General features: G+C 38.7%; 1 protein-coding gene across 1 annotated transcript; it reads right to left on the minus strand.

The window, feature by feature from the left end:
- Positions 1–288: 288 nt before the first annotated feature.
- dipk2aa (divergent protein kinase domain 2Aa) lies at positions 289–26,865 on the minus strand. Its single transcript, XM_055202820.2, has 3 exons — positions 25,952–26,865; positions 9,122–9,425; positions 289–2,160 (listed from the first exon to the last, which is right to left on the minus strand). The coding sequence occupies exons 1-3, from the start codon at positions 26,603–26,605 to the stop codon at positions 1,820–1,822; spliced, it is 1,299 nt and encodes a 432-aa protein (XP_055058795.2). The 5' UTR covers positions 26,606–26,865; the 3' UTR covers positions 289–1,819.
- Between the last annotated feature and the right edge of the window lie 387 nt (positions 26,866–27,252).

Consider the following 27,252-nt stretch of genomic DNA (forward strand, 5'->3'; position numbering starts at 1 on the left):
TGTTGCTTAGTGGTTTTTTTGTAACTTTGTCTATTTATTTATAGATTAATAAACAAATTTTTTAACAGATGTATTAATTGCTATTTTTATTGTGCAGATAGTTATTAAATATTGAAGTTCTTTATTACATTTTGCATGACTCTTGTGGTCCTCCATAGTATCCAACACATGCACGCATACACCCAAATACATTTCATTAGCTTTAAAATCAAAATAATGATGCTGTTGACAATACCATTTTTTAATATGACAAATTTTACTGATTTAAAAAATACAAATCAGCCCACATACAGTAAGTATAGATATACTTTAATATACTTTCCAGTTGAAAATACAACTTTGAATGAAGGCACAGTAAGACCAGACGTTTCTGCAGTCTCAAAACAAACACATAGAGAGAGCAAACAGTTTTGTTTTACAGAAAATGAACAAATAAATCATTTTAACACGAACTGAGGATTTTGTAGTTGTGGTGAAGGTGGAAGATAGGAACATCTTCAACCATGCATGAGTATACGAACAAAAATGATATTTTAAAGCAAAATTCATTACACTCCAATATTGACTCACAATATTGCTTAATATAAACGTAAAGTTGCACAGACACAGAGTGACAAAATAAACATTAAAATATGCACAAAAAGAATCAATAAGAGGACAAAAAGCAAGGATGATGGGTAATAATAATGATCATGACAATGTAGTGCAACTTGTCTGTAAACTTAATGCAAAAGTACAGTGCAAGTGAAGGGAACAGAATCACATGGTTGTTGTCACAAGATGACTTTGTAACTGCATTGGTCCGAAAACAGGAAGGTACAAAAAACAGAAGTTTCTTTTGTTGACAAAAACATGAAACATAAGAGCTTTCATTTCATTTCCCTTTTAAATGATCCTGGTTAAAGCGTTGCTAAAGAAACCAAATAATCCATACAACGATTTTATTTCTCTTTGGCATTGTTACTTGCATACTTTATTGTTTCAAATCCATTTTCATCTTTATTTCAAATAAATCCCAACGCCACTGAAACTGATTGCCATTTTTAACATAAAGCATCAAAGTCTCGCCGAGCAGGTTCATTGTGAGAGGAAAGACTTGATCAAATTTCCCTTCAATCAGAGGCATAATTTGGCCAAGCAGGCCTTTAAATTCAGTTAAGACATGACTAAGGTTCCCGTAGCAAAGGAACCAGGTGGTTAATTCAATATAGAGCTTAGAAATACAATATAGCCAAGAAGAAAAACAGAAAATTAGCTTCCTGTGTCATTCCAGTAATGACCCCTGCTTATGGTGCACTCACCATTATAAATTAAATCGAAACTGCACCGTAGGATCCAAATCAGAATCTACAATGCCTGAGGGGTTTACTGAAGCATCAGATATTACAATCCGATCACACGTACACAAAGCCTTGCTGGGAAACTCAGACTAAACTGGTAGCAGTGGTAATGAACATACAGTAGTAGCTGGTCTGAACTGGTCTAAGCAGCATCAGGTGGTCTACAGATTTTGGGAACAGCCAGTGACCGACCAACGAATCTGGATCAGATTTGACCAGCTGGAAACCAGTATGATCTAAAACACACCTACCAGCTTAAGCTGGATTTGGCAGCACACACACAAATATACAGATAATGCTCCAGATTATGATCCATGTTCATGTGCAAACTCCTTTAATCAGGCCCGGACAGAACCGGAACCAAAGGTGTGATTGATATACGTCAACCGAGAGCGAATCCTTACCCTCGCAGGTCCACGAATCCTTGTACTACTGTTGTTTATTTATCATGGAGGGGAGCTCGTCCCCTGCTCTTGACACTACCTGTTAGTACTGCTCAGCTGTGTGAGTTGTGTCAGATATTCCCGGAGTTCTTTAGCTGCCTGGAATCGACCGTATTGTTTCTGAGGTCTGGTGCACTCATCCAGCAAGGCTATGAGGCGGCCATCTTTGACCACGTCATCAGGGGGGTCGTGGAGAAGACCGCCTGTGGACCCTCGCCAGGTGGCGAATCTTGAGAGCAGGTTCTGACAGACAGCGTAGTAGTTGTGGTCCACTGTGACTCTGGAGCAGAGGATGTCCTTGGAGAAGGAGAGACAGGCTTCTTTGTCGCATTCCTCATAGCGGCTCTCGTACCAAATGTCATAGTTTTCTGGTTTATCTGAGGGTTAAACAAAAAATGGTTAGGAAATGAACAATATCTGACAAAATACTACATATGAATTCATTTTAGTCAACATGAAATTGAATGCGCAACTTCAGTTTGAAAGTGAAACAGGATCCGCCGCAGAAGGAAGTTTGTAATATTTTGCTAAAAGCTTTTATCCAAAGCAACATTCTATCAGTGTGTGTGCACCCACGACTCTTACTTTGCTAACACAAATGCTCTACCATTCATGATTCTTTTATTTATTATTATAATGCACACACAAAAAGTGACTGTATTCACATGTGCTAGATACCAAATAACAAATACAAAGAAATCCTACGGCCATCCTTAACCCATAACATGCATTAAAAAAGCAACACTCGTTATACAAAATCATTCAAAATATTCTTTATTATCATGAAAATACCTGAAACAATTTGAAAAATGGCGATATAAATATTCTTAATGTGGTGATTTCCCGGACAGAGATTATACTAGTCCTAGACCAAAATAAATGTAAGAGCTGTCCAAACTGAAAACAACTTGCACTGACATTAGGGATGCACCGATATGGAAATTTTGGCCGATAACTCTTTATATTTAGGGGCCGATAACCTATATATGTATGTATGTATGTATGTATGTATGTATGTATGTATGTATGTATATAGGCAGATAAATATTCATATTAATTTCACAATGAAAAACTCCCAGACCGCGGACATCTTGTATTTGCGCTAGACTAGCATACTCTTCTTAAGCCCGCAGAATGTGTCATCTTTGTGCTATGTCACAGAAAGCACCAATCAAAACTCCACATGGCCAGCAATGAGCAAGTGAAGTGATTCAACAAACCAAAATAATCCATAATTTAATTTATCGGCTTTCATTTATCGGCCTAATTTTGCTATCAGACCGATAATATTAAAAATAAGCAGTTATCGGCCGATATATCGTGCATCACTAACTGACAAATCTTAAAATACATCAGTGCCTTTTGTTTTGCCTCAAAATGCACACAAGTAATGTTTTTTAGTAAGTCACGTTTGTTAAAACCAGTTATATTTTCTAATTAAACTAAGGCCTAGTCCTGGTTTAAGCTAATCCTTGTCTGGGAAACCACCCCATAGAGATTTCCTGGAATAGAGGGTATGCAACAATGTCACTTTTCCACATGACCACGCCGGAGCTCGCACTGTTGAGTGGCAAAACGTTCAACAAAATGGCTGGTTTTCATAGCGGATGTTGCGAAAACGCCAGTAAAACTGACTATTATCAGCTTAAATTGAATTTAGCCTTAACAGTAAACCTAACAACTTGCCAAACAACCAGTAGTATGTGGACATTTGCATACAGTATGGCCAGACATTGCTTTTCTTGACATATATGTTTGTCTTGCCTAACCATTATTAAACCATCCCACCTTTGTAGAACACAAGGCTCATCATTATGGATGTTTTTTAATGAAGACTCACTAACAAAACTTTGCAATTAGACAGAATAAGAGTATTCATTGGTGTATATTTTATAGGATTTTTTATCCCAAAATTTTACATACCTGACATATGGGTACTGCTACTGAATTACTTCTACTTTGAGTGTTTTTTGCAGTTTGGAAAAAGACTGCTACAAATTTTAGTTGAATCTGTTAGCGCAATCGATCACAAAACTACTTTTCCCAATTTAGATGCGTTTTCAGGCCATGCTAATGCTGTCGCTCAGACTTTTTGCCACTCAGTGGGCATAACCGCAGTCAATTTCATTGAGGGTTATGTCACATGCATACCCTTTATAGTAGTGATAGACCGATATATCGGCCGGCCGATATATCGGGCCGATATTTGCGAGTTTTATGTGTATCGGCATCGGCCGATACGTGGCTGCAGTGTTTGACGATTTTTTTCCGGCATTATTTACAGACAGTGATGGAAGCCGCAAGCGATTGCAGGTCATGTGACTAAAATCAACCGACCTTTCCATGACAACATCAAAAGATGGTTCCATAGCACCCTCACCTGTTTTTACTATTTGTTAAATATAGTTTTTTTTAAGGACTTGTAACATTTGGCATCATCATTGTGTCAGTTTTATGATGTAAATTGAGTGAGCAAAATCAGTATCGGCTTAAAATATCGGCTCAAGAAAATCGACAGCCTGTATCGGTCATTGGCTTAGGCTGATGAAACAAAAATCGGTATCGGCACTGAAAAATGCATATCGGTCGATCCCTACTTTATAGTGTTTGTAATGGTACGTCTTCTTTGGCACAATTGGAGTTTCTGCACTAGAGCGTCCTCTGGCTTTTGGATGTGCCGAGATTTCATCGTAATCCATTAAAATTCATTGAGAAACGCGAATTTTATGATTAATCATTACAGCCCTAGTGTGTGTGTGTGTGTGTGTGTGTGTGTGTGTGTGTGTGTACCTGGTAATTATCACGTTGTGGGGACCAATTGTCCCCACAAAGATAGGAATACCAGTGTTTTTGTGACCTTGTGGGGACATTTTGATGTCCCCATGAGGAAACAAGCTTATAAATCAAACGGAATTATGTTTCTTGAAAATGTGAAGTAGGAGAAAGTTTTCTGTGATGGTTGGGGTTAGGGAATTGTGTAGGTTAGGGGAATAGAACATACAGTTTGTACGGTATAAAATGCATTATGTCTATGGAATGTCCCCACAAAACATGGAAACCTGTGTGTGTGTGTGTGTGTGTATATATAATTAAAAAGTGAAAAAAGCATTAAAAAGTGAGAAATGCAGTGAGGAACCAGCTCAGGGAAGAGGTCTGTCCAACACACATTTCACACTTACAATGTGTTATATGTTGTTGATGGTGTAAATTTATGATAGCACAAATATTTTAAAATTCTTTTTCTATTAAAATAACTTGTAATTAGATTCTGTGTAGCAGGCCACATAAAAACAAATGCTTTTTTAGACTTTATTTCTACAAACGTTATTCCACTTTGATACATGTTGCGTTTTTTATAAGATAAAGATGTTGACTTGATCCAACTCTTTCAGTAGAGAATAAATAAGAGATCTGTCTGACAGTAGGTGCACTTCTACACCCATTTTAATGCTGAACAAATCAATAACGCTGAGGAATCCTTGCAGGGCTTTTTTGAAGGAGGTGGTGAGGGTGCAGAAATAGACTGGACTGTGACAACTATTTATCAGCAGATCTGTATTGAGTCATAAAGCCCCTTAAAGAGTGAGAGATCTGCGGTCTTGGTCATTTGATTCAGCTCGATATAAAGCCAATAACTAATTAGAAAAAAATGAAGTCATGGTGCTGCCAATCACTCTCAGGGGAGCAAATAGACAATGCGCCCTGTCAGAGGTATTTTAATGCTGAATAAGCTCTTACAACTAATTATGTTTTGTATTATAGCACTGTGGCATGTTTAATATATGTGACGCAGGACCACAAAAAAGTGTCAATTGTCAATTTTTGAAATTGACATGTATACATAATCTGAAAGTTAAATAAATAAGTAATGGATAAATATGTGATGTATTTGTTAGAATAGGACAATATTTGGTTGAGATAAAACCTGGAATCTGAAAAATCTAAATATTGAGAAAATCGCATTTAAAGAGCGCCTACTGTATGGTCCGATTCACATTTTTACATTTCTTTTGGTGTGTAAGTGTGTATTAGTACGTTAACGATATGCAAAAGGTACAAATCCCAAAATAAAGGATGAAACGAGTTATCGTTTTCAATGCAAATTAGGGGTGGGCGATATGGGAAAAATATAATATAACTATTGGTTTAGGCAAAAACACGGCCCTAACCTCGCCTTCATGTAGCCCGCACCTTGTAGCGGGCAGCCTTGTCACGTAGCGGGCAGCCTGGTCACATACATGATGTAGACACGAATTACGATGATGTTTTAAAAAAAAAGGAACATGAAGACATTTTAATCGTTCACAACCAAATAACGTCGTATCGCATACCCCTAACGTAAATCTCTTTTCTTGGACTACAACAAACACACGTATTGTAGGCAACAGTTTACTTCCTAGGCTTGTTGACGTGGACAAGACCGACTTTACCATAATTTCTCCTGCTTCGGACAAAGCCTGTAAGTTAACTCCTGTAAGCATTGTGAATCTTTCAAACATGGTAAGGAGCGTCACATTTACCCTGACGTCAGAGGTATTCAGGCCAATCACAACGTACAAATTAGCTGGCCAATCAGGGACACAGCCACTGATCTATATGGGTGACTGGATTGCGCATAGAACGCTTAACGTAACAGCGTGAGGTGAAGCCAGCGCAGAGTTCGAGCCGCCATCTTGGTATACCCAACCGGCAGAGGGTGTCATTGACTTCCATTCAAAATCATGTTTTAAATTCACCCGCTTTACAGCGTATCAGTCACGCAAGATTATTTTTAGGATATGTGTACGTAAATTAACTGTTAATTCTGGTGTTATTTGCAATGTTTATGTTTTAATTGGGCAGGAAAATGGATTTATAAAAAACCGTTAAGGTGAGTGTGTCGTTCTGTTAATGACACGAGTATAAATAAAGGTTTTTTTGACATTCAGCTACACGGTCAGCGTTATTTCTCTAAATAAGTTTAGGTAACTTGTAAGTTTAGATAACATAAAACCAGCAAATTATTGCATGCACATACGGTACAAAGTATGATTATTTATATAGATTTCAGAATGAGCACGTTTGTCATTAATACTAAATATATTGCGGTCTGTCTGCTGATCTGATAGTGTAATGAAGATGAATGTATAATAACTGATTAAAAACTAAAATGTACAACTTTCAGTAAATAACTATGTACATGCTTAGGACGTTTGTGTTGTAATAATGTACAGGGTAACTTCAGATATAAAGACGAAGACTTGTAAAGTGATGTTTAATCATTAAAATCTGATCGCGTCCATTGATTTAATGGAATGTTTGGGTATACCAACATGGCGGCGCAGTGGCTTCACAGTTGTGATGTCATGCGCAATCCAGTCATTTATATAGATCAGTGGACACAGCGCTTTTCAAATCTATGAGTTTTGTACAAAAGCGGTGCGTTTCAGGAAGAAAGGGGTATCTGAAGCTACAAAAATTTAAAGTGTGTTGAAAATAATGTGTTTTTTAACCATAAACCACGCGAACACATTGTATTATACCAAATACACAAATAACTATGCTTTTAGCAATGAAATAGGTGATCTTTAAAGTTTTCCTTACTTAATATCCTGATGATTTTTGGCATTACAAAAATAGTTAATTTTTATATTGTATTGGCTACTGCTATGAATATACCCGTGCTACTTATGACTGGTTTTGTGGTCCGGTGTCAATATATAATATTATAACAATAAAATGCATTTTAGCAGTCTATACTACTTGCTAACTTCCAAAAAGAATACCGCTAGCAAAGCACATGTGCTATGACTTAACACAGACCGGAAGAGCTTCAACCCCATGAGATTTAATCAGAAATATGTAGGGGGTGCGCAGTGCATAGAGTCTATTATGATATACAGATTCTGAATGCATAATGGCTTTATTACTTTTCTGGCTATGAAAATCTAATGTTTTTAGTGTGTGATTATGTAGTGTTTTTATGAATGAAATCAAACGTTGATGCTCCTAATCTGATAATTAGATTATGAGACTTTAGCCTGGATTTCACAGACAGGGTCATATTGTTTAGCTATTTTAGCTTTATATTACGATTTTTCAATAAAAATTCAACTGTAGTTAGCTCCATCGTTGCTATATGACTTCACTTCTTAGCTCAGTGTGTAGAAACCAATCATCATCATCATCAAAATAAATACATTTGAATTATCTAATTTAACGCAACTATTTTAACTTCTGGCTAATCAAGGCATGACAATTTTTAAATTATAAAGAGCAAGTACCTTTTTCACAATCTGAAAACAGAAGGTCAAGCAGAGAGCAATGCATTGTGGGCTACAATAAAGTGTGTTTTCTTAAAGGCAGTACGTCATTCAGTATTTTATGCATGATCACTGATTTCAAATGGTGTACGTTTGACTACTTGAAATATTAAGAATGTCTGTTAAGTAATCCACCTCCTGTGGACAGACATCACTTATGTGTGCACAAATTATGACCTTGGCGTGATCACGTATTGCACCACACCGAGAACCTGAACCCAGAAATGATTTCAATTCAAAGATGAATAAAAGCTCGTCCACCCACTGCCCTTCGCAAATGCCTTGCAACCTTGATTCCCACACAGGTCTAATGTAGTGCTTTTACATAAAACCTCCGCATGAATTCAGAACAGAAACTACATTTTAAAAAGCTTGTTATCAAACACTTCAGAAAGACCTATCTACAACAACACACACAAGCTCCATTCAAATAAACGCTGGCACAGAGTAGCAAACAGCTGTTGTAATGTACCGCACATGCTCCAAGATCATCTGCCAGCCTAGTTTGGCCTCTCTGGATGGCAGATATACTGCCTTAGCACTGCATAAATACCTGCCAACCAGTTACCCTCCAAATTCAAAAGTGCAGCTTTAGGCCACGTTCATCTATTGCTATGCAAATCCTATTTGAAACTGAAATTCTATGCATTATCAAGTTATGGGCTCTACTGCCCTACAGGAGCATTTGCTGACTGTCGGTGCTTTATTCAGGTGTAGCGTTACGTGAACTTTAACTTAAAGTGTTAGCAGTTTCTATTTTAGTACTTAAAGTCTAGGATGGTGGGAGGCAAAACACCGGTTTCCACCTGGTCTGCGGGGCGGCTGTAATGCCGCATGTACGTTTTGTGAAACATTTATGTTGACAATGAACCCAACCTGTGCTCCAGCCTGGCTGGGGAATAGACTAAAAGTGGGTCAGGATATATAAAAGTCAGTGGAAAAAAACATAATCTAACCCGGATAACAGTTTCCAGCACAATTTATTAATGTTATAAACCAAGCAAAGCACAAAAAAGTGAAACAAAAGCAAACTCACTCTGTTTTATTAATCTCTTGTCCGCCACTATGACGTTTTCCGCGTCGACCACGATGACTTTTCCGTCACGAGGCCCGACCGCAAAGTTGTCGAATGTGACGTCCAGCAGATAAAGGGCAAAGTCAAAGTCGTTATTGGTCAGCTGCTCGGCGATGTCCATCAGCTGCTTGGCCAGGTCCACTCTTTTTTCCCAGGGTGCGTTGTAGAAACTCCACAGCTCCTCGCCCACATAATTCACCGCCACCATCCGGCCACAGGCCCCCAGGTACTTGGCGAACGGCCAGCCCTCATCGGAGGGAAAACTCTATAGAGATGAAACATGAGGAAAGAGAGTCAAGGTGAGTCTGATTTTTTACATGCACATGACAACGGCTCTGTTCCAAACTTTGCCTTCTGCATGAATACTCATACGGCAAAGCCCTTTTCACACAAACATTCCAGAAAATACACGTAAAATGCACCCTGGATTTTTCCAGGATCGTTTGATTTTTTTGTTCAATCACACTGACAATGATTTGCCGGAATCTGCAAGGTCCCGGAAAGACACGTGACCTGTTTAAAGTCCTGCACTATCTTCTATGCAGCGTCTGAAGTTTGCATATTAATAATTATTTCTCTCTCTAAAGAAGTGCATGACGCGCTGTTCTATGCTGGTGATAAAGTCTCCAGGATATTTAATATGCATTTAGAACCCCTGTTTTGAGGAGCTGAACGATATATCTTGTTGGGATGACACGCAGGCATTTTTGTTTATTATAAGCTCAAATGAGCCCGTGACGCAATATTCTTTTATGCTGCTGAATGATCTCCGCTTTAGTACGTTAAGTGACGAGCTAACTTACCTGATACCTGCGTCAGTCCAGTTTGCTGACATTTCTCGTCGTGAATGTTGATCTGCATGTAAATCCCTCATTTTAAAGAGTTGAACCAACTTCATGTTGCCCTGACATGCGCATCCTCACTACAGCACTCCCAGCATTGTTTATGCTTCTCATTTATCATTTCCTGATAACTGCTTCAGTCTAGTTTGCGACATTTCTCGTCGTGAATGTAAATCTCTCGTTTTAAAGAGCTGAACCATAACTTTTGTATGAAACACCCATTACGGCCTTCTTGTTCACACAGAGGGTTTTCCGGGTATCTTACTGGGTCCTCTTTCCAGCAACGATCCCAGAAGATTTAAGGGACATGTTTGCATTCCCACAGAAGCTTGTCTGGCAATTTTTCTGGTATTTTCTGGGACCAAAGGTCTGTGTGAATGGGGTTCAAGTGACTGATCCAGAAAGCTCTACATAGGCCGCGACGGCACACAAATAACACTTTACAGGAGACCTGGCTAACAAATGCCGCTTTAAAATACAGCCCCTATAGGCAGCTTATTAGGTTTAGGAACAAATACAATTTTCTACCACAAACATGGGCGAAAGATCATTTGGTCCCCTGTAAGCCAACTGCTGAATTGCACTATAAGCTTAGAGCAAAGCAGTCATAACAAACTTTTCTTAAGGAGTGCGGATACTCGATAGCCCCATTTCGAGCTAAATCATTAAAAATGGATAAGCTACCATTAAATTTTTATTCCGAAGACTCAAATGATTTAAAGGACAAAACACAGCTTTTGGTAACCAGCAGGACTATCCAACATCTGGCCACTATAGTCTGGGCAGGAGAGACTGAATCACGTAGAGACTGCAGCTCACAGCATGGTTCGTGATGGACCTCTGGCACAACAAATCAGTTAAAAATAACCTCTTGTCCGTTCACACAACCCTAATAGCCGCTCTCACTTGAAAATGTTAACCCGGGGCTTGAATGGAATTAATCTTTGACATTTAAGGTTTCATATTTGTAAACCCTGGGTTAATGTTCATATTCACATATTTATGAGGTCAATAACATTTATTTGATGAATACAGCAAAAAATAAATATGGTCTTTTAATTCTAGACTAGTAAACAATGCATAATCCCAAACCCTTAAGTCCTGTACAATGCACGCATGCAACGCAAAAGTTATGGGTTCGATCCTATGGGAACTAGGGCTGGGTATCGATTCGGATGTTCCAGATCGATTTGATTTTGATTCACAAGCTATCAAATCGATTCAATTTCAATTCTCAATTCAATTTTCGATTCCGGTTCTCGGGCCAGTTTTAATACTCGATTCTCGATTCAACTCAATGAATATAGATTTAATACAAATACTATATTAATAAAAAAGAACAGTGAACAGCAGTTTACAAGTGGTAAATTAATAAAAAGAAATTAAATGCCACAACACTATCGTCGTCGTCTTGCTTGCTAAATCTAAAATGCTTCCAAACCTCTGACTTTTTATGTGAAGGTGGAATCAACTTTGACGAAGCACGTGAAACCACCATTTTAAGCACTAAATGAATAAATAATAGGCTCGCCTCTCGCTCCTTGGTAACATTGCGCAAGACAAAAAAGAGGGTGACATCTAGTGAAGAAGACTAGTAATTAGATTAACGTTAATCTTACGTTCAATGTATGCGAACAATACAAAAGATAAAAAATCGATTCTGCTCTTTGAGAATCCACGTAAAAAAGATTAATAGAAAAATATATATTTTTTACCAACCCTAATGGGAACACACATACTGATCAATGTATAGTGCTGTGCAAAAGTCTTAGGCCACCATAACCAGCTTTGATGTCTTAGCAAAGTTTTAATGTCCATCCATATTTATTTTTCACTCTTTTTTAAGATACAAGAAAATACAGGAAATATGTACACAAAATTTAAAATAAAACAGTTTTCAGAACTATATGTCTTCTTCAGGCATCAGTCAGTATTAAGTGTGACATCTCTTGGCACGAAACACATCTTGAGCTTTTTTGAGGAGACTGAAGTCCTGAAGTCATTCGATTAGAATTAGGATTTACTTTTATTTAGGTTTAAGAGATCCTGCAGTTTCCTGCTATTGCTCAAGTGGAAGGGGAGTTTGGCCTAAATACTTGACATTTCAGCTTATACTTTATAATGTTTTTAATACTACATTTCCTGTATTTTCTGGTTGTATTCTAATAAAGAAACTGAGAAATAATTATATATGATCACTATAACATTGCAAAAACAACAAATCTAATGAAAGCATGGAGGCCTTAGACTTTTGCACAGTAATGTATATCATGTAATGAACTGTAAGAGTGTTCTGCCAAATCCATGAATGTTAATTAAATCGGTTTATCTCCACTACTTATATTGGACAACATCACAATGTACTTTTCAACAACCAGGAATAATGTCCTTGAGTACTGAATCAATGTTTAGTGCTTATTAAATTGTTTCGCAGGTCTGGCTCTTATTATCGCCCACTCTCTGACAACCAATGAGCTTCAAGTAAAGAACAGGGTGGCACTGGCCCTGCTCTTGGGAACATTTTGTCTCTTCAGTTTCTTTGTCTGACAGCATCAAATGTCTGTGAAAGGGTAGTCCTGTGTAAGAGTGAGATTGAATTGTTCTGTCTCCCAAAAAAAATAACTCTCTGTGCCCTGTGCTAAAATTCAGTGGGTGATGCTACACTCTGCTGTTGAACTTTGTACATCATAGATGAAAACGAAAATTTTAGACCACATCTCTCATCTTTTTAGTCTGTCAGTCTCATATAGAAAAAAATAATAAAAACAATATAGAAAGAAAATTACATGACCATCTAAAAATAAAATGCTGTCATTCAACCTAAACCAGTATATGACTTACAGTATGACCATATGAATATACATTTGTGCTCCAAACATCCAAACACAATGAATGTCTGGTTGTGTGATCGGCAGGTCGCACAAACTTTTCTAGTACAACAATTGTTTTTGGTCTTTTTAGCTTATTTTGCCATTCATGACAACTCTAAGTGGGGTACATTTTTTTTGTAACTCATCCATTTAAATTATATTAAGCCTTAAAGTACTGCATAATTAAGGGCGTGGCTACATGAGTGTCACGCTAGGTGGGCATGGTTTTAGCAACAACGGCAGGCACCACCTACTATTGGCTTCAAAAACGATCTTCACAAACCTATGAGTGACGTCACGGACACTACCTCCATATTATTTACAGTCTATGGTTTGGAAAAACATGAGGATGAGAAAATTATATCATATTTATTAATAGGCAAATTATCAGTAATAAATGCATATTATCTTCAATCAGAAATGCTTTTTAATCCTAGAATTACTTCTAGTATGTAACCAGTTTAAATTATCAAGTGTACACTGTAAAACCCGACAAGTTCAGAGTACTTAAATGGTTTTGGGTAATCGTTTTCTACAAAAGTTTTTAAAGTAAACAAACCTTACAATTTTTAGGAAAACATATTTATAAATTACAATTATTCCAAACTTAAACATTAAATATAATGGAAATATAAACTTTTGAGTACACTATACTATACTTAACTAACTACTAAGTAGTGTTACCATTTATTTTTTGTTCACAAGTCACAGAAACAGACAATATGACTCATGTGTTTGTAAGTGTAAAAAACATAAGCTCAGTGCTGGCATTGACTCCACACAGTTATTGTTTATATGATAAAGCAACACCTATCCGGCCTACAGCCTAAGCACAGACACTACACTTGTTTTGAACAATGGTAACCACAAAACTTAAAAATAGCTCATTTAAAAAGCAAACTCAAACTCTAAATCTCCAACATAAATGAACGTTTGACACTAAAAAAGTCCTTCTCTTCACTGAAAACCACATAAAAATGTCACAAAACAATGCTCTCGTTATTAGGGCTGCACGATAAATTGCACGCGATTGTCACACGCATCATGTCAGGTAAAGCCGGTTCCTTGAAAAGTATTAAACTGCCATCAGCTGCTTTCAGATGAAGCGGCATTTACTACACAGAGCCAAAGTTCATAATCGCGGATGAATCGCCTGCTAAATTTATTACTAATCAAAGAACCGGCTTTACTGACGAGATGCGCGTGACAATCATGTGCGATTTATCGTGCAGCCCTACTCGTAATGCATGCTCATGCAAAGCATGCTAGGAACTACAAATCCTCTTTAAACAATTGTGTTAACTTCATGTTAAACTGAAGTAAATTTGCAGAGCCAGACTCTTTCTTAGCTTAAAGGGACATTCCACTTTTTTTTAATTTGCTAATTTTCCAGCTCCCCTAGAGTTAAACATTTGATTTTTACCGTTTTGGAATCCATTCAGCTGATTTCCGTGTCTGACGGTACCACTTTTAGCATAGCTTAGCATAATCCATTGAATCTGATTAGACCATTAGCATCGCACAAAAAATAAAACAATGATATTACGCAGTGTCCGAAAATAGTCCCCTGCTATTGAAAGTTACCAAGGGGACTATTTTTAGGCGCTGCGTAATATCATTGCCATGTTACGGCAGCAAAGTCCTTGAATATTACGCCGTAATGAGAGTATAGTTCCTAGCCATATCTGCCTAAAAAAAAAAAATCACAACTTTTAATTTTCTGTTGGTCTTAGTACATGATGTAACTACAGAAGAATCAAGCTTTAAATAAGAAAAATATTGAAACTTTGTTTTTTTAAGCGCCATGCTAATGGTCTAATCAGATTCAATGGAGTATGCTAAGCTACGCTAAAAGTGGTACCACCAGAACCGGAGATCAGCTGAATGGATTCCAAAACGGTAAAAATCAAATGTTTCACTCTGTGAGAGCTGGAAAATGAGCATATTTAAAAAAAGTGGAGTCTCCCTTTAACTGGTAGAATGAATGCCACAAACCTCAACATAACCACGAAAAGTTTGTAACTATTTGCAGTGTTTGTTAAAATGAGGCTGCTGTATTGAAATTACTCCGTTTGGTAGTTATAAATAACATTTTTTAGTTGGCTAAATTCTTTGACTCATTTTATTTGAGTTTGTGTAACTCAAAGCAGTGAAATTGTTAAACACACATAAAACTTTTAAGCTAAATAAACTTTTTTCACTTTGGTTTGACAGAGTACAGTTTCTTATTTTAAATGAGTACTTTTTCGGGTTTTCAGTCACTCTGTAACCATCAAAATCTAGAAAGCTTTATTGCTTTTTTTGTTATTTCAGGCATACTGTATTGTATTGTATTGTTGTTGCACTGTCTCTTGTCTGGCACTGTCTGCACACATGCATTGTACTCATTTTTGTCTTTAGCTCTGTGTCTGTATGCATTTAGCACCATGGCCTTTGGAGAAATGTACTGCAATGCTACTGTATCCATGGTTGAAATGACAATACAATCTTGACTCATGAACTTACATGCCCGTTTTGTGAGCATGTGCAGCACGCGATGCATTAGATACCTTGTAAACATTCCATTTACTTGAACTGAATGCTTTCTGCTTAGCCTACGTATTGCCTTGATGGTATTAAATAGCACAATGGCATTTTAACAGCCTGCATTGTTACACTTTGCTATCAAATTTCTAAGGCGTTGCATTTTAAGAGACTCATAAAACATTAGGTGTGCAACAAGGCACTGACCTGTAGTCTAAACTAAAGCTGAACATTCTTATCACAAACATTTACCTGTTAAATGAGACTGTAGCATTACCAAATATGGAGCAACGTTTTTTTATACTTTACGTTTCATGAAAAGCTTTTAAAATTTCTATAAACCCACCATACACATAGGCCATTTAAGGTCCCGTTTTTCATGTGTTTTTGAAGCTTTGATTGCGTTTATGGTGCACAATATAACATTTGTTTATATTTTGTGTGTAAAAAATGCGGTATTTTCACACAATTTACTTATCTGTATACCGCTGTTTTCAATGTCCCAAAAAATAGTCTGATGTCTTCTTTGTTCTATGAAGTCCCTCCTTCAGAAATACGTAACAAGATCTGATTGTGTAGTTTTTTAGTGTGTTGTGATTCGATAGCAGCGTAGCTTAGCCAGAGCCGTTTGAGCTTAGCTAACGACTGACTGTGTGAGTTTAGTCAAAAACTCTTATAATGATGTCATTAAAGCAGGAAGTAGAGGGCTGTAGTCCAAACCGACCATTCGCTGTAGGGTTTGAAAGGGGAATTCTGTTAAAGAAAATATATTGCCTGGCAGTGAACTTTGAGCTTTAGTATTTTGCAGGTATTATTTATGATCTAACAGTGGGTTTACACCAGATGCGAGTTTAACGTTTTGCGCGAGTAGATTACATAGTCAATGCAAAGACGCGTTTAGACGCATCCTCGCGTGGGGCAATGCGAATGATGCGATATGGGCGACGCGTTTGCCGTGAAAACACGCGCTATTCGCCTCAAATGAGTCTTCGCCCAAGTTGAAATATTCAACTCGAGCGAAAAATTTGCATGACACGCAATTAAATCCCGCGAGTAATCTAGAGCGAGCGATGTGATTGCATGCTTCGCGTTTGGTATAAACCCACAGTAACAGCAACGTTACACAAAAACTAAAGTTTGAAAATGGGATCAGGAAGAACGTGACCTTTAAATTGTTCAGTTGCATTTGGCTATTCATTGTATAACAAGGCACACGTCACACACTTCCTGTTCTTTCAAACTGAACTACCATTCCCTATCATCACACCCTATATTACAGGCTCAGTCAATAACACTTAACATTGCTGCCTGAGTCCTTGAGCAAAGTCACAGTACGTGAACAATGTAACTGTCATATAAAACCTTTTTTGAGATGGCAAAGGGCTTTACCAAGAAACACGCATAGATCTGAGAAGCATAATGAAAAAAAAACACCAATATAACACGCAAGTCCTCTAACATAAGTGCACTACTTCTCTTTCAGGAAATGACAAGCTGTAAATACACACAAGTTAATTAGCACTAGTCATATAGACATGTAACCCTAGTGAATTAGTGTGGTTAACTAGTTTATCTGTCTATCTTATAGAAATGTATTTCACATACACATTCCTCTTAAAGCTTAGACGATATATCCATTGAACAAGTGATGCACCCTGCATGCTTTTTGCACAATATTATCAAAAGCATTATCCTTTTGAGACAGCATTTATAAGTGAAAAATAATTTAAAACGTCTCTGGAAACTGTTCTGTAGATGTTATACTGTGTAAACGGCCGATGTAAACCTGACTAACCTGCATTTTTAAAACGGATTAGTTGACTTGCTATTTAACTTGCCAACCCATTGACTGGCTTTGAAAATGTGTAGTTTTGCACAGCCCTTAACATAAGAGGTGTAGAGAACAGGCTCAGAGACCGTTTCACGATTCAGTGGAAAATCCAGCCCATCAAGAATTGGAGAGCATGTCCACATATGTTTGCACTCCACCCCTACATAAACTCCAACAATGAATGAAGAGCCGTGTGATAGCTGGGCTGAAAGCAGGTGAAAGGCTAAAAGCACTGTTAACATCATGTTATGACAGATGACCAGGTGCTAATCATCTGTATCCAAAAAGACACTTGCTGTTTTGAAAACTGCTCACTTGTTTACTCCTTCACTAATTCCTATAACAAATGACCTTTGAGTCTACAATATGTAGAAGACAAAAATAAAAATAAGCAAGGGATTTCGGACACTAGTGTAAATACTGAGATTATGAGAGTACTGTCAGACATTTTCTTCATAAACATTAATCTATGCATCCCTAATATAAGTAAACAATAGTAAATGTTTGTAATCTCTTTATCGTTGAATTAAATGAACATGACAGACCGTGAGAAAACCAACCTTACGATAAAACCTACGATAAAATAAATTTGCTAATTTTACCTTAGATTTTATCGTAAGGTTGGTTTTCTCACGGTCTGTCACGTTCATTTAATTCAATGATAAAGAGATTACAAACATTTACTATTGTTTACTTATATTACATGTAGGGATGCATCGATACTTCGACTCGGTATTGAGCTCGATCCAGACCTTTCCTGTGCGTTACCCTTACAAAGTATTATAAAAGCATCATAAACATTTTTATATTTTCATACACTATATATAAAGCCTTCTTAATATGGGCTGATCACACCAAAAGCGTTTATAGCAGTTGCAGGCACCTTTTTTTAATGATATTCTATGGGCAGGGACCGTTTGCGTGTTGTTTATGCACGCCGAGCGCCTTGCGGTTTTTGCTGCCAGCCGCAGCACGCGCTTTTGAAGGAGCGTTGAGAGCGAATAAGCACCCGATGTCACTTGCGTCTTTCCATTGTCCAATCGAATGAGGGGAGAGGCGGGCCTTATGTTGTGGTGAGGGAAGTTTACAGTAGCTTTGAAGAACCGGACTCCACTCGCTCACTCTCTCCTGCGTGTTTGTGCACCTCTCACACTCAAACAAGGTCAAAGCAAGCGCCCTCTTTTTAAAGTTTCTGCTAATATGACAGTTCACGCTTCAATATTTGATTGACAAGACAGCTGACTCTGCGGTTGCTTAGAAATAGAAAAAGCAGCGTTGCACTGCTCCTTTTTAAAAAATAACTGTCAACTGTGTGTAGACAACATCATTGGTGAGTTTACTTTCAGGGGACGTGCACATCAAAGCTTTTAAGCCCACGGCTGGCATGTTTTTAATTGTTTTCAATGGAAGCGTAGCGTTTTTCAAATAAGCCAGCAGCTACCATTTTTTTTCCGCTCTGAAAGCCGGCGCTCAGTGGTTTTTCCGCATTCTGTGCCGAGTTGAAAGTTGAAAGATTCAACTTTGGGTGAAAAGCTTCGCTCGTCAATGTCAGTTTTCACACGGCCGTCCAATCACAAAGGAGGGGGGCGGGACAAGCATCACAACAACCAACCAGCTCACAGCTCAAGTATTACAGCTACCAAAGCACTCAGTTGAAGAAAACTGGCACTCAGCTAAAAAAGCTGGCATTAGGCGTCCTCCAGGCATTTTGAGACGCGTTTTAAAGCTTTAGTGTGCACAAACCCTCAGTGTTCCCAAGTTAACACCACTCATGTAGCGTTCACACCAGACGCGGCTGAGGCGGCAAGATAGGGCTGAAACGATTCATCGAGTTACTCGATTAACTCGATTCAAAAAATTCCTCGAGGCAAAAATTCTGCCTCAAAGCCTCGTTAAATTCCTATGACGCCCACTACACGCGCCGAGATCTGATTTACACGGACCATGTTCAATGTTCAGAAAGCACATCATAGCGCGTGATACATTTTGAATTTAGTTGACGCGATGGCGGAGAGTAAATATGTCCATAAACGGCAGAGAATGTCTAAAGTTTGGGATCATTACATTCTTATCATTACATTACATTCAGCATCTGAACCGAAAACATCCACTGCTGTTTTACCAAGCGTCACTGAATCAAGGTAACGTAGCTTTCGCTGATTTTAATCCCATACTGTATTTGTAGCGATGTCATTATGCGGTTTGACTAGATATGATGTTTAGCTTTGATGTTTTTAAGTAGTAAATGTATTCACGTTCAATTGCAAGAGAGTATAGCTTAAAAAGGACCCCCGCCTTCACACACACGCATGCACCCTCATCTCTCTCTCATGCGAGTCAGACCGATCGTGCAATGCATCACATATGCTTAAACTTTAATGTAGCCAAGCAACAATAATTTCAGCATGCATTCATTCACTGAATACAGCGGGACGTGATGTTGTGATTTTTCGAACGGATTCTTAACCTTAAATGCACCCCAATGCAAGTGATGCAAACCAAAATGCAGGGTTCTATTGAAACTGAATGTATGTATTTCTGCCGTACCAAACTGCAATGAAGCAACAGAATGTCTGACTGGGGTGTCACTCTTCCTCACGCACTGCACGCGTGCGCACACACAGAGGTTGTTAGCAAATAGGCTCACCCCAGAAATCATATATTATTTGTTAGCAATGGTAAATGGTAAATGCTGCAGGTGTAGAAATCTACATAAAACAGATATTTACTTTGACGTCAGGGCTAGATTACAGCATGAAACCTGTTGTGCATATTAATAAATGAAAGTGCTTAATTGTTGGCACTGGCACTTATAAACACTAAATGGGTAAAAATTGAAATAAATAGGCTTATTTTTTGGAGCCAAATGTCAAGTTTTTTTTAGAAATAAAAGCCAAATGCTTAAACATTTTACAGCCACGTCATTTTCGTTATGCATTATTTGTTTTGGTCGTTTAAAAAAAACACAAAATGTTTTATCCGATTACTCGATTAATCGATCGATTCAGTGCTAGATTAATCGATTACAAAAAGAATCAATAGCTGCAGCCCTACGGCAAGCGCAAGTGATTTACATGTCAAGTAGGGTTGCCGCGGTGACGTAATTTTCCCACCGGTTAATCAGCGCGTCACAAACCCGGTGATACCGGTGTCACCGTGTGGGAGGGGCTTATAAATGCGCATGCAGACGTGCACATTTTACTTTCACTTTTGAATTACGCAACTGTTTAAATGCAGTGCTTGCGTACGCTACGTTAAATTGCGTATGCATTTGCGTGCAATGCGAGTGCAACAGCTGGTTTAATTAAGTGCTTGAGTCAATGTGCGCAGGAAATTTTCACATAACCCGCCAGTCCCAAGCAGAACAACCGGCTACTCCTCCATAAAGCGCTGCTTGAATGATGAGTTTATTATTTTTCTTATTGAAAAATACAAACAACAAAACGATCTCGCGTATATTAAACATCATATATGGATATTATAACAAAAACGAGTAGGCACGCGGCTTCTGCCTTCGTCTGGTCAGTCAGCTTGCCTCGCAAACTCTGACAGGAATAAATGAAATTTGACACCTGCTGCTTTGTGACGTGAAGCGCGTTCAGCTCCGCTTAATTCAGGCACAAGACACATTCAGTTTGCTCTCTCTAACGAAACTAAATGATTTAATTACACGAAAATATCAAAACGACGGTGAAAGATGGTGTCGCGGTGGGCAAGTGATCTAACCGGTGAGAGGCTGAAGCACCGGTTATCACCGTTTCACCGACTATCGCGGCAAGCCTAATGTCAAGTCAATGCAAAGACGCGAATAGGCATCCTGCGGTGCGGTAAGCGTGGCGCGGATGATGCGGCGCTCAGTGCAAATAAAAAAATCTGAACTTTGACGGATTTTCGCGCCGCGTTAACCAATCAGGAGCTTGCTCTAGCAGTGACGTGATTACAGGAAGTGAGCGGAGACAGAAAAACAAAACGACAATGGAGGACAATCATCATCGCTACACGAGACATCTTCGTACTTTAACAGGAATTAAAATGATCTTGTTTGAAAGTGAGAGAGGAGGTCGAACAATCTGGTAAGTTCTCAATTTGAGCTATATAAGCCCCTCATGGTGCGAATTAAGCGAGTAAACTAAAAATGTTCAAGCGTCCAACTACGCACGAATAGCATGTTTTTGCCACCTCTTCCGCATCTGGTGTGAACGCACAGTCAGGCGGCAGTCTTATGCTGGAACACGATAGCAAGTACAATCAGAGTGCATTGTGGGTAAAAAAGAGGGGAATGAAGTGGTTCAAACACAACTACAAAATATAAGAGATGGCACATGACAGTTTAATGGTTTAAAACCTCTGCTACTATCCTAAAAGCAGTTGGTTCAAACCCCGAAAAGAGCCGTTTCACAACTGGATAGGTGTTGTCATTCCACCTCACTCAAATGCTTAACCCCAGGGGGATCCAAGTAAGACTGCGCTGGTAATATATGTACTCAAGTTTCTTTAAAGAAGAACGCATCTGCTTGACAACTAACAAATAACTGCAACTTTCAAAGCTCCCAAGACTACAGTCTGCTCACACTCTCTGCAATTATAGAGCCTGTCAAACTGGTGCTGAAGTGTGAGGTGGGAATATCAACTCTGCACAGATGGCCATGCTGTAAGTGACAAACAGACAAAAAAACAGTAATGGTGTAATGATGTTACAAGCAAGTGGCGTAGTGCGCCAAAACATTAAGCCATGATTTTACTGATGCTATTCCCAATCTCTCCTCTAAAACTTCCTGACATTGAATTATTATTTGCTATTAGAAAGAACAAAAAAAATATTAAAATGCAAATTATGCTTTATACCTCTTGTCCATTTTGCTAAAAAATGTAAAGTAGAAATGCCGCATTCTTTAAAAACCTTTCATGGTTATTGTTTACTGATCTGAACGTAGATGCGTACATAAGAATTAATATAAATTCTTCAAATAAACCCCATATTTAACTTAAAAGCAACATTAGTTACTAATGGTGTAGTGCTATTGTTGTATAGTCTGATAAATCTCATATTTCAAAGGCGTTTCTAACAGATTTTATTTTTTAAAGCTCTGCAGATCCATAAGGGAGGAGTACACCGGTTTAAACGTCCTAAATAATAGGCACGTCCTTGATAACAACCTTGCTGTGCTCAGTCTTGTTTGTGAAAACCTTGCACACAAACAGCAGTTGACTCGTGTCAGCTCTGGGACTGTTTAGGAAGGTGCTGCAGGCATGGCAACCTCATAATAACCTCATTGTCAGGTGAAGGGAGACGAGGCGCACGACACACACTGGGTTGTGTACGAGATTAATGCCATGATGGACGTGACCCTCGGGGCTCTGCCTGTGCTATTCTCAGCCCCGGCGAGCAGATGGGCCACGTTCTCAATGGAAGAAAGAAGGCACGCGAGCGAGCAGCTTTTTATCCAATAGACACATATTTCATCACAATCTGACAAAACACTAGGCCAAGGGGAACAAATTGTGTTTCTGACCTTTTGAGAGAAAGAAGGGTGGATATATAAATAGTTGTAAAAATGCTACTGGACAAAAAAACAGGGCATCTGAATTCTTGTCACATGCTGATTTTGTAATCCTCTCAGTGTCTTGGTTGTTCCAGAGCTTCTTATTCTCCCCGGAGCTAAACATTAGCCTTGTGCCACCATCGACTGCTAATGCAAAATTGGCCTATTTTTTACTTACACCTAAAAATACACACACAGACATGCCACAAAAACCTGAACTCGACTAACTCAAGATCCATGCTGTATGGAAAATAGCATTGACGCCATATGAACGCATTTAAGTTTGATTTCTCTTGCTACAAACAGATGACTAATTGCTAATATGGTCACCTTAAAGTGTGTCTGTCTAAATAGCCACCTAAGATTGTGTCCAAGATCCTTTGCCAGCGGTATATGGAGAAAAAAGGTAACAAGCAACATCCATATTGAATGTTTGTGTAACTTCCCATAGGCGCACACGTCCAAACAGCTTTTACAAGTGGCACATACACGGTAGAAATAATTGTTATACTCTACTGGACAATCAGGGCATTACTGATTCGGGGCATTTACAAGACATGCGCAAATTCTGAAAATATTAAGGAAAGTAACAGATCAAATAATAAACAACAAAAAACAGGAATTAAACATTTTAGTGAAGGAAATGCCTCTTAGCATTCTTGCAAGAAGAAAAAAAACGAATAAAGACGACTATGTGTCTTGTCTGTATTGTGTATAGTGAACTCTCCTGTCTCAACATTGTTTTAGCGCATGCATTGTTGTACGTGCACGTCCACGCAGTCTCAAAATTTGGGCTACACGCGAATGGGGTGTGCAGACGACCGCAGACTTTAAGCTTATTCTGGTGGATTTGGGAGCCTATTTGAAATGAGATACCTTTGATACACAAAGTTTGTAAACTAATAATGTAAAACTTTTTAAAGTGCACACTTTCAAAAACAATATAATTTCTGAATAAACAACAAAAACGTGAATTTGTGAAAATGGTGACATAATGCGCAAAATGGGTATTTTGTTCAAACATCATGTGACATCGCAAACTACTGGCCTGGGATGCATAATACAGCGTTTTAGTCATTTTGGCAGATCCATTAAAAGGGGACGTTTCACAAGAATTTAAGATATCAAATAAATCTTTGGTGTCCCCAGTTTACCTATGTGAAGTTCTAGCTCAAAATACCATATAGATAATTTATAATAGCATGTTAAAATTGCCATTTGTATGTGTGAGCAAAATGTGCCATTTTGGATGTGTCCTTTTATATGCAAATGAGCTGATCTCTGCACTAAATGGCAGTGCCGTGGTTGGATAGTGCAAATTAAGAGGCGGTATTATCCCCTTCTGACATCATAAGGAGAGCTAAATTTCAATGACCTATTTTTTCACATGCTTGCAGAGAATGGTTTACCAAAATAAAGTTACTGCCTGGGTTGTTCTTTTTACATTTTCCAAGATGATAAAAGCACTGGAAACCCAATTATAACACTTAAACATGGAAAAAGTACGATTTTAATGAAATGTCCCCTTTAAATAGACATTGTCGTCTGCAAGTGAAAAACGCAATCTTTTTTTGTTTTTATTACATCCTTGTCGCGTAAAAGTACTCAAAATGGCATGTGTTTAGTTACTGACTAAATAGTCATTGAGACAGCCAAAACTGAAAAAGCAGTTGTCCCTTTACACTGAAACGCTTGCTACAACTTGCAGCAAACTAGTAAATCTGTCTTTGCCTCAGGAAGTGTGATGAATCATTTAAAACATTCTGAAGGACAAACATCAGCCAACTTTTACATTATGTTTTCAACAGCGGAAACAGTGAGTGCTCACAGGTAATCTCATCCATGGCTTAGGAGACAATTCATTAGCGGCACCCCACTGCAAACTAATGACATTTCATTATGTTGACAGCGTTGCTGCAGAGGTCGCAGGACGAGCGTGGGCTAAACTGTATGTGGCTAATCAAATTTAACGGCTGGTCTTCCAGAGAGAGATCAGATTGCCTTTATCACCAAGAATGCTTAAGGTGTGGCAGACGGAGTGAATGACAGGAGGTGAGAACGGATATTGGCTGCTCACATAGAGATGTCCTTTTGTTTGGCCAACCCTTCGACAACCGGGTCAATCGCAAAAGAAATTGGAATAGATTAGCTGGGGCCTAAAAATCAATGCCGGATAGAGGTGTGCAAAATAGGGAGCTGACAAGAACTGTCGTTGGTGCAAATAAATACAGAGGACATAAATACTTACGTTTTTTGGACTGATACACAAGTTTCTCTCTTTAAATTTCCTATAATTTGCAATCGGAATAACAAATAGCCATGATTCATGTGTGCAGCAATTCCTCAGGACAACCGCGCTAATGCCCAAAGCAGTAAAATCTCTTAGAGACTGGCCGCTGACAGCAGCAAACTCTCTATTATTTACAAAGTCTTGCGCAACAATTTAAAATATGCAAAGATACACTGTTAATCCTTTTTGCTTTTAAAGGGACATTCCACTTTTTTTGAAAATATGCTAATTTTCCAGCATTTGATTTTTACCATTTTGAAATCCATTCAGCTGATCTCCGGGTCTGGCGCTAGCACTTTTAGCATAGCTTAGCACAATCCATTGAATCTGATTAGACCATTAGCATTGCCCTAAAAAATAACCAAAGACTTTCGATACATTGTGTACTAAAACCGACTGAAAATTAAAAGTTGTGATTTTTTGGGCAGATATGGCTAGGAACTATACTCTCATTCTGGCGTAATGGTTAGTGACTTTGCTGATGTAGGCCTAACATGGCTGCTGCAGGCGTGGTGGTGTTGCGCACTGCCTAAAACTAGTCCCCTGCAATTGAAAGTAACCAAGGGGACTATTTTTGGGCAGTGGGTAATATCACTACATCCCCCGAATCGCAGATTTTAATTTTCTTTCGGTCTTAATACACGATGTAACTACAGAAGAGTCAAGTTTTAAATAGGGAAAGTATCCAAACTCTTTGGTTATTTTTTAGGGCAATGCTAATGGTCTAATCAGATTCAATGGATTGTGCTAAGCTATGCTAAAACGATAAAAATCTAAATGTTTAACTCTAGGGGAGCTGGAAAATGAGCATAATGTCCCATTAGAGCAAGCATTTTGCAATCAAAAATAGTCAGTGAATAGTTTATAAAGAGATTTTTTAGTGTGTAAATACCTGCAACACAAGAGGCTCTGGGTTGAAGGCCAAAGTCATAAGCAGCTGCATCCGCTCCGTATCCTTAAGATTCTTCAGCAGGAAGCTTCCGGAGTCCTTTGTTTCTGCATATCTCCTGACCACCCGGTCTAAAAGCCTTTGGGACGGACAGTGGACGAGATCTGACCACCCCTCGACGACCTCTGGGGTCAGCAGCCTTACATCCCCATTTAGTCGGGCAAACTCAGTTTTGTACATGGACTGAATAAGATCACAGCGGGGTCTTCCTGTGGCCCTTTTGCATATTTTCTGATCGATCTCTGCCAGCTCTTGGTTAGAGCCCAGGCGTTTGAGCACGACCCTGCGGGTTCCTTCCCTGGGCTCTCCGTACTGGGCAAAATAAACGTTCTTTACGTTAAAAAAGTCTAGAAAGCGCAGACGACCCCACGTTTCGAAGGTCACCTGGCCGTTCATGAACTTACGACACCAGCTGGTGCCGAAACACGCCGGACACTTGTTGAGGCCGATGAACCGGCGATCGGTGAGCTCATTCCTCTGGAAAGAGGCAAAAAGGTTGTGAGTGTTCATCAGCAGGATAACGCAAAGCGCTACAATGAAGAGGAACTTGCCGCACCGGTACACGCGGCCAAATTTGAGCGGAAGTATCCGCAGCATGCTGACGGGCAGCAGCGTGAGGAGGGGTGGGGGCGTGCGACTGATCTGTCAATGTGACTGGTTCATTGTCGCTATGTGTTTTATAATCATTCCCATCATTCAGGTCATCTAGAGCAGTCTGTGCTTGCAGCTGTGTGTCCTCCCATAAGTTTCAAGGAGCCCTCTCACCATGTTTTACATGAGGGCTTTATGATTTCCCACCGGTTTTAGGCATCAAGCCGCAACATCACCTTTACCAAACAGATGAATTAAATCAGATTAATAAAGTTCACAATCGCAGAGCGTTTTTAGCAGCACAGTACAAATGTGTTAACATTGTCATGACACATTTTTTTCTTTCACACATTCACACAAAGTGTCATTTCAGAACAATTTAAGGAAACAGATTGTGTTACAACTATTAAAAGTGGATTTGATTAGAACAAACAGATGCCCAATCTCTCTTAATGTTAAAATGCACATACATATGCTAACTTACCACAAGTCAAACCTCAATAAACAGAACTGTGGGGAGGGCAACAGGAAGTGGAAGATGACATTAATGTCAACAACACTCACTCTACAGTGTGCTGCAATGTGTGACTTCTTAATGCTTAAACAAAACTTCACATGATCTGAGGTAATTTGCTTAAAAAAAAAATTGCATG

The sequence above is a fragment of the Misgurnus anguillicaudatus genome, chromosome 2 (genome assembly GCF_027580225.2).
Source record: "Misgurnus anguillicaudatus chromosome 2, ASM2758022v2, whole genome shotgun sequence".
In the NCBI taxonomy this organism is placed as follows: domain Eukaryota; kingdom Metazoa; phylum Chordata; class Actinopteri; order Cypriniformes; family Cobitidae; genus Misgurnus; species Misgurnus anguillicaudatus.